At 49.9% G+C, this 9,049-nt stretch overlaps 1 protein-coding gene across 1 annotated transcript; it reads right to left on the reverse strand.

Annotated features, from left to right (window-relative positions):
• Positions 1-241: 241 nt before the first annotated feature.
• On the reverse strand, positions 242-1,210 carry LOC142365068 (olfactory receptor 14J1-like). The gene has a single exon (XM_075445510.1). The coding sequence runs from the start codon at positions 1,208-1,210 to the stop codon at positions 242-244; it is 969 nt and encodes a 322-aa protein (XP_075301625.1).
• Positions 1,211-9,049: the final 7,839 nt, after the last annotated feature.

Consider the following 9,049-nt stretch of genomic DNA (forward strand, 5'->3'; position numbering starts at 1 on the left):
TGTTCCTGCCCAGCTTAGGATGGTTCTCAGCCAAAGATGTTTCAGTGGGTTCATTTATTTTGCTTAAATACACAGAGAGCTTGGCTCCTCGTTTACACAAAGTTTCTGGGTCATACAAGATGGGTGGATGCTTAAGTGGACAGGGATGAAGAAGATCAATTCTTTTACAACCACATTATCACAAGTCAAAAAACTAAAGAAAATATAAAGAAGAAAAGACAAGCTTGAGCTCTCATGACATTCACAGGGAAACATTTGAAAAGGAAAGTAGCCAGTCTCTAGTTGCTGAAACGCATCCAGCCATCAGTGTCCTCAGGGCATCCTTGAGCTCCTTGTTCCTCATGCTGTAGATGAGGGGGTTCAGTGTTGGAGACACTAAGGAGTACGCAGCCGCAACCATCACATCCAGAAGTGGGGAGGAGATGGAGGGAGGCTTCAGGTGCGCAAACATGCCAGTGGTGATAAACAAGGTGACCACGGCCAGGTGAGGGAGGCACGTGGAAAAGGCTTTGTGCCGTCCCTGCTCAGAGGGGATCCTCAGCACAGACCTGAAGATCTGCACATAGGAAAGCACAATGAAGAAAAAACAGACAAATGTTAAACAGGCGCTAACTACAATAAGTCCAGCTTCCCTGAGGTAGGAGTTTAAGCAGGAGAGCTTGAAAACGTGAGGTACTTCACAGAAGAACTGGTCCAGAGCATTGCCATGGCACAGGGGTGGTGAAAATGTATTAACAGAGTGCAGAAGAGAATTGAGGAACCCACTGCCCCAGGCAGCTGCTGCCATGTGGACACAAGCTCTGCTGCCCAGGAGGGTCCCGTAGTGCAGGGCTGTGCAGATGGCAATGTAGCGGTCATAGGCCATGACTGTTAGAAGACAAAACTCAGCTGAGATGAGGAAGAGAAAGAAAAATGCCTGGGTGGCACATTCTGCAACTGAGATACGTTTGGTGTCCCAGAGGGAATTGGCCACGGCTTTGGGGACAGTGGTGGAGATGGAAGCCATGTCAAGGAGGGAGAAGTCGAGGAGGAAGAAGTACATGGGAGTGTGGAGACGGTAGTTGCAGGCTATGGCGGTAATGGTGAGACCGTTGCCCAGGAGGGCAGCCAGGTAGATGCCCAGGAAGAGCCAGAAGTGCAAGAGCTGCAGTTCCCGTGTGTCTGTGAATGCCAGGAGGAGGAACTGGGTGATGGAGCTGCTGTTGGACATCTGCTGTCTCTGTGAATGGGGGCGTGTTAAGGCACTCTTCTATTTCAATTCTTATAGAAAAAAACCCTCTTCTCTTTCAGGAAGACCTTTGATATATCCCTTGTGTGAGGTCCAGTTTGTGCTGGCTGAGGTTTCCCAAGCAAACACGGTGATCAATTGTGGATAAGGGAAAAGACAGTCCTGACTTACAGCAACAGCTAAATATAACACATCTTATTCTCAGATTAAATCTACTCGTGCTATCAAAGAGCTCTTCAGCACTGTTGCTTCCAGTTCACACGACTACAGAGCAGAGCTGTGGAGATCTGTTTTTTTTTATTCTCCTCCAGTTGTCCCACCAGAGTCAGCAGTGCTTTTACAGCATTTCTGCTGCCCTGCAAGAGAAATCTTGTAGGTCCTGAGAGGCAAAGGGACTGTCCCTTAGTGCAGAGTGAGGAGAGCTGGTCTCAGCTGCCCTGTGCTGGTACCTTTTGGAGCTGGAGGACAATCGCAGGCAGGTGTTTTTCTCAAAAGAAACTGGACACTGCTGAGAGCAGAGGAATCCAGTTTCCATGGGCACATCCCCAAAGCCCTCAGCCTGACTCGTTGTACCTGAGGAAGATCTCAGCTCTTTACTCCCGGCCAGGGGCGCACAGGGTTCGCTACAGCTGCCTGCATACAAGCTTCCAGCAGCATTGCGGTGGCCTTAGTGCTTAACGGTCTTCTCCGTGAGGCTGCTAGATGACACAGAGATGCCATGGTTGAGCTGTGTCCTTGTGGTGGGCAGCCTGCAGCCCAGCAGGACCACATGCTGAAACAGTCAAATGTCCAAAATCTGGCATGCCCTGAAGGGAGGGTGGGATCACTGCCAGTCCTGCACGATGAAGCGACCAGAGCCCCAGGGTTTTGGAGGGGACTTGGTTGCTTCTCTTCCATGGACATGTTTGCATAAGAAAATCCACAGCTTTGGTCCTCAGCAGCACCTGACTCTTCCCTCACCTCATTACTAGTTGGTTGGGTGGTGGTAGAAGGCAACTGATCACCTGGTGTCCATGGCATCAAGGGTGGGGGGCTCTGCTGGGTGGGAGAGGAGAACATGAGGATGCTCCAGGGAAGTTGCCTGCACTGCACAAGGTGGCAGGAGGCACCCGAATCCCCCCTCCCACTGCATTTCTGGGAGTGGATTTCTCTCCCTCCCTGCCCATGGCTCTGCTGCCTGCAGCTCTCCCTGCTGGGAGCTGTTTCTCTGTCTCAGCTTCTCCTCTCTGTCTGGGCACACAGAACCCCACTCACACACTGTGTGCTCAGCTCTGCTGTACAGAAACCTCCAGGCAGGAGATCAGTGCCCAGGGGCATCTCTGTGAGTGTGGGGGCTGCTCAGACCTAACTAGAGCTGGGGTCTCAGTGCCTTGCTCTGAGCAGAGAAGTAAATTCCTGTCTCCCAGTGCCCACCCAGTCCACCAAGAGGAGAAATGTCAAAGCAGAGAGTGCTTCCCTTTCAGATAAATGCTGCCTTGAAGTCCTCCTTCAAAAGGACCCTCTGCCAATGTCCTGGGGGTGATGTGCAGCTGTGAGCAGCCCTGACCCATGCAGCACCCCCTCAACAGCAGAAAGACCTTGCCCTGGCCAGAGTCTCGTTTTCACCCACAGTTTCTCCCCCCAGCACCATGAGGTGGTCCCAGGCAGGCTGAGTGATGACCCTGGCAGGCAGCAGAGTCCTGCCCTGGCACACAGACAGGGCACAGGGACCCTGCTCTGAAGGACAGCCCTGGGCACCCCTGGCTGCACACCCACCTTCACACCCTGCAGCCATCCCTGGGAGAAGGCAGTCTCATGTCCTGTGCCTCTGATGGTGCCACAGGGAAGCCCTGCTGTGGAGCACCTCTTTCTCCTCCACTCTAGCCACGGGATGTGCCAAATTTTGGAGTCCTGTGCAGGATACTCCTGTGCATTGCAGTCAGAGACTTACTGTGTGAAGGACTGTGAAGATTTCTCTTCGAATGAGCTCTCTACATCCTCCAACAATTGACTGTCTTGAATCTCTCTCTCCTCTCCCCTTAGTGCCTGCAGTCATTGTCCTCAGCCCTGCTGGGCTTTGCAGAGGAGCTGCTCCTGGGCAGAGCTCTCTCTCTGCAGCACTGCCCACTTGTCATGAGCTCTCTCCATCCCAGGAGCCCATTCCAGCTCGGCAGCAGAGGACCAGCCCAAGGCATCTCTCTTTCTGCTCCCTTTGGACTCCCTTGAGATGTCCCTGGGGCTCCAGGGGAACCTGCTGTGAAACAGGCTGAAGGAATCACTGATGTTCCCTCCCTCAGCTGGGGAGAGACACTGCTTTCCAGCAGTAGCATTGCTCCTACCAGTGACAGCTTTACAGTGAATTCTCACCTTGCCTTGTCCCATCAGCAGAAAGGACAACCAGACTGTGCCAGGGAGGGATCTCCTTTACCCCTGCTGAGGGCAGAGGTGCAGCTGAGTCAATCCAGGCATCTTATTTGTGTGTTTGTGGTCCTGGGGCTCGAAGGGGACTCATCTCCCTCTAATTCGGGCCACAAACCCACAGTATCTGGGATTGCTCTTGTGCCAGTGAAGTGTGCATAAAATAGGCATGGGCATGAGAACTCCTTGTCTCAGCTCCCTCCCTGAATAATGGAGATGGAGGGCAGGAGAGGGCTGTTCAGACACAATGCCAAGCAACATCTGAGGTGTCAGTGATGGGTGAAGATACGTGCAGGCACCTGCAAAGTCAGATGAAGGAGTTCATAGAGACAAGGAAATATGTTGGGTCATCGTCTTGGAGGCTGCTGTGTATTTTCAGGATGTGGTTTAGCAGGCATGGTGGTGTTAGGTTGACGGTTGGACTTGATGATGTTAGAGGTCTTTTCCAACCTTGACGATTCGATGATTCTGTTTTATTTGGGCAACTGAAATGACAGCCGATGACCAAATACAAGGCATCTGAACCAGTCCCCATTCACTATGTCCAGGGCAGCCCATAGAGTTATTCCTCTGAAATACTTCAGTCATGTGCCATAGGGAGAGCTTGGGGTCTCTCCTGCTCTCCTTTACCAGCTGTACGTACGAGGTCTCCACCAACTACATTGGCAGGCCTTTCATGTTCATCCCACATTGCTTACAGAGTTCAGGGTCTCTTCTCATTTATTTTTCAGATCCAGGTCCACCGAGCTACCTGAGATGTCAAGGCTTGCAGGGACAGCACAGGACTTGCAGGAAAGCAAATGCCATTCATTGATGCCACAGACATTCTGAACAGCATCACAGAGAGTGGGATTTGGTGCCTGTGTGTCACTGACTGACGGTATCAGTGAGAGGCATCAGTCATCATACTTCATCATAGGAGCAAGGTCTGTCCTTTCTATACCCCGTAGTTGCAGGCATTGCATGAACAGAAAGCACATCACACAAGGATCTTTACTCACTACCTTGATGATACCCTCATGGAACAGACCAATCGTTTTATCAATGTGCCTGGATACTTCTCCTCTTCAAGGACACCGTATTCCAAGAAATGCAATGTTTCATAGTAAAACTCGAATCAAACTCCAAAGGGAATTCAAGGGCACCAAGATTATATTTCAGGGCAGCTAAAGAAGAAGCAGAGATATTGTGGGACCACAGCTAAATGTACAAAGAGTAGATGGAGACATATCTGAGATACTTCATGTTCTCTCAGCCTCAGTTACCAACAACAAGGTCTGTCAGGCCTTTGTGCTTTGAGGTTGGACTCTGGAGAGGAACAACCAGCGGTGGGTGGGAATGAAGCCAGGGTTTGCTTGAGCAGACTGCTCTCTTACCAGTCCATGAGGCTGGAGGGGCTGCTTCAATAGAGATCAGAGTGTGTTTGTCACCAGGAGGCACTGGTTCATTATAATTCCAGTAAGAAAGGCACTTGGACTCTGCAAGGTACCTTTTAAAATGCTGTGCATTAGTACTGACACTGTAAGGAAAGGATCACGCAGATAATCTTAGGGCCATTTAGATGGTGGGAACCCGAGGTGGGGTAGCAGTGAACAGGCTTCTGACCCCCACACAGCATGCCAGAGACGCTCAACCCATAGAAGAGATTCCTCTGTTTTGGTCTTTCAAGTTACTACAGGATTTTCTTACAAGGAAACAACTGCATGCATCATCTCTACAGTCAAAGAGAAGCAATGTTCTCATAAGAACTTCTAGCTGTGCTGTTAGTTACAGGCAAGGCCATGCAGAAGGTGTGATGTCCAGTACAGAGTGGGAGCTGCCTGCAGCCTGAGCTGTGACAAGGAGCTGCTGAGGTTGTTCTGCAGCCAAGGGATCTGTGCAGCACAGCAGAGGCGTGAAGGTCAGGCTGGAAGCACAGAGCAGCAAGGCAAAGTCCAGTGGTCTTCTGGTTAGGATCAGGGCTCAGGTTTCCCTGAGAGAAGTGTGCGCTCAAGCCTGGTGCAACAGCTGAGCTGTTGCAGCCAAAATGGGCACAGCCAGGAGGAGGTGGATCACAGCCAGGAAGAGCTGGAGCCCCGAGGCTTGTCACAAGGATGTGATGGTGTTGGATTAAATGAGATGCGGTGGGTTAGCTTGCTCACATGGGGTTCTGCAATGGAGGCACACAGTCTCTGCTCAGGAGACAGGCAGGGAGGATAAGCATGGGGTATGGTCCCTGTGTTCTCCTGCTGTGGAAGAGTACAACCAGTTGTGGTGGGGATAACCTCAAGGGTTATTTGAGCAAACTCAAGCACCATTACAGCAATGGGGATGGGTGACTTGGAGAGATCCCTGAACACAAGTATTGCTATGCCATGACTCCTGAGATTCCATTTGTTAGTCCAGAAGAGGACGATGCCCTTTGAGGTGTCCTGGAATATCTCCTGACTTGTGTGGTGTTTTAGGCTTTGAAGAGAATCAGAACACCACCTCTGATTGGATTAATTTCACCTTCACTGCTGACACATGGGGCAGATGGAGGGATGACAGAGTATCCAGGGATTCTGCTGAAGGGTTAGGTGTTCAGAGATCCAAAATGATGTAATGGTGTTGTATCGGTGTCCATCACACAGAACTTGGGCCTACTTTGTGCTTTGACCACTTAGGGATCCGTTCTACGATATTTTTTTGATAAAAAAAAAAAGCTCCTCACATGCACACACACTGAAACAAGGGGGAAAGGTAGAGAGCAGAAAAGAATTAGGGTAATGTTGTCTGAGAGGTGTTACCATGAAATAATAGCAAAGTTATCAATGGAAGGAAAAGCACTGTTCTAGAAACTTCATGCCTTAGGCTAAAGACTGTAAAGTTACAGCTGTCTTGTCAAGTAAGAATGAATGGCACAAATAAAATTAAAGAAATTAAGTTTCTCATAACCAGGAAGAAGAAGAAATTTTAGATCATTGTACGGCTAATGGTTTTACTGAGAATAGAAACAGGTTCATAAAGTGGCCACTAAGCTCCCACCCACCACTCACTCACTCCCCTCTCCTGAGGGGTGGGGAGAGAAATTGAAGCGCAAAGTGAGAATAACTCCTGGGTCAAGATAAGGAAGACTTGAAAAGGTAAAGCAAAAGCTGTGCCCACAAGCAAAGCAAAAGAAGGAATCCATTCACCGCTTCCCATCGACAGGCAGATGTTCAGTCATTTCCAGGAAAGCAGGGATCCGTCTTGAGTAATGGTTACTTGGGAAGAGAAATGACATCATTCCAAACATCCCACCTTCCTCCTTCTTCCTCCAGCTTTTATTGCTGAGCATGACATACTATGGTCTGGAATATTCCAAAGGTGAGTTGGGGTCAGCTGCCCTGGCTGTGTGCCCTCCTAAGTCCTTGCCCACCCCCAGTCTACTCGCTGGCAGGGAAGCATGAGGAACAGCAAAACCCTTGGCACTGTGCAAGCTCTGCTCAGCAATCGCTAAACCATGGGTGTGTTATCAGCACTGGTTTGGTAACAAATCCAAAACATCGCACAATACTGGGTGCTATGAAGAAAATTAACCCCACTCCAGCCATATGCTGTAAAGCGAATCTGCAGTCCCATGGCATTCCTGGTAGCAGTTCCATCTCATTCCCTGTCCATTGCAGACCAAACATCTGAAGTACGAATGTCAGCAAAAAAAAACCTCTTCCTGGAGTCTTGCAAAAGCACTCAGGCCTCAAAGAGCACAGAGGTGCCTCAGGGAGGTTCTCTCCTCCCCAAGATGTGCTTCCCCCAGCGGTGTTTCATGGATCCATGAATGATGAATGGAGAAACATGGTAATCGCCAGAGAATGAGACAGAAAGTATGGAGAGCTGCTTCTGTTTTCAGTGAGTGATGAGGCAGTGATTGGCAATGCGTAGGGATGCAAGAGAGGGTGGAAGGAAATCACCGAGAAGAAAGGTTCAGGGCTTTAGTAAATCCTTACAATGATGTCGGAGACCAGCAATGGAAAGAAGTTCATGTCTGCAGGTGGGGGAGGAGTAGCTGTTTCCTGGGAGTGTGGCTGAAGGACCCTGCACAAAACAGGGGTTATATGGGAATATTCCATCGCATGGGAGATGAAAAATATCCACTGCTGGAGATGGCGGAACAGTGCTCCTCATGCCCCATGAGCTGACCTTTCTGTCTTCCTCTCCTTCACTACCCACACTTGCCTGGAATTCTGGCAACATCCATGGCCCTGGAGAATGCCTGAACCTGCTGGAGTGGGGAAGGGTCAGTGAGACCTGTGGGAGTGCAGGCAGAGATCGTGGTGTGCGTAGCAAAGAGTGTGTTACAGGCCAGAAGAAAACCTGAAATAACCTATGTAGAGCCCTGAGCAACACATGAGAGAAAGGACATCCTTTACCAGACCATGAGGGTCAGGGCTTGGCCGCTCTGATGGTAAACAAACACCAAGGGCTTACGAGGCATCAGAGCCACCGGCACATTGCCTTGGCCAGCTGCGACCAGTGCCTCCAATGTTTTGCTTAAGCAACCCCCACGGACAGACACCTAGACAGGTCGTTCCTTTTGTGGCTTTGTCAGTGTTGGCCCTCAGTGGGGCCCCAACACCCTCAGAAACTCTGTGTTTCCTTCTGCTTCCCACTCCTGTAGAGCTTGTACCTGCAGTTCAGGAACTTGGCACCAGAGGGCTCACTAACATGCAGAACACCCTGACAAGCTACCGTTCTGTGCATATTTTTCCCTAATTCTTCATGCCTTCATAGACTAATTTGACAAATTTCAGGAGAGTAGCCAAGCAGAGTAGATTTAAATATTAAGTAACAATCAATCAGGGTCTCTTATTTTTTGATATTTCTTTATCTGCTTACTGAAAAAGTGATATCAGCCTTCTCCGACCCAGAGCATAGAATCATAGAATGCTTTGGTTTGGAAGGGAGACTTAGCAACCATCTAGTCCAACCCCCCTGCAGTGAGCAGGGACATCTTCAACTACACCAGGTGGCTCAGAGCCCAGTCCAGCCTGGCCTTCAGTGTTTCCAGGGATGGGATCTCCACTACCTCTCTGGGCAATCTGTTCCAGGGCTTCATTACCCGCATGGTAAAAAAAAAATTCTTCCTTATATCCATTCTTGATCTACCTTTCCTTAGTTTAAAGCCATTCCTCCTTCTCCTGTCACAAGAGGACTTGCTAAAAAGACTTTCCCCGTCTTTCTTAGATCCTCCCTTTAAGTACCGAAAGGTTGCAGTAAGGTCTCCCCACAGTCTCATCATCTCCAGGCTGAGCAGCCCCAACTCTCTCAACTTTCCTCACAGAAGAGATGCTTCAGCCCTCAGATCATTTTTGTTACCCTCTTCTGGACCCGCTACAACTGTTCCATGTCCTTCTTCTGCTGGGGGCTCCAGCGCTGGATGCAGGACTCCAGGTGGAGTCTCACCAGAGCAGAGCAGAGAAGAGG

The sequence above is a fragment of the Opisthocomus hoazin genome, chromosome 31, assembly GCF_030867145.1.
Source record: "Opisthocomus hoazin isolate bOpiHoa1 chromosome 31, bOpiHoa1.hap1, whole genome shotgun sequence".
NCBI classification, from domain to species: Eukaryota; Metazoa; Chordata; class Aves; order Opisthocomiformes; family Opisthocomidae; genus Opisthocomus; species Opisthocomus hoazin.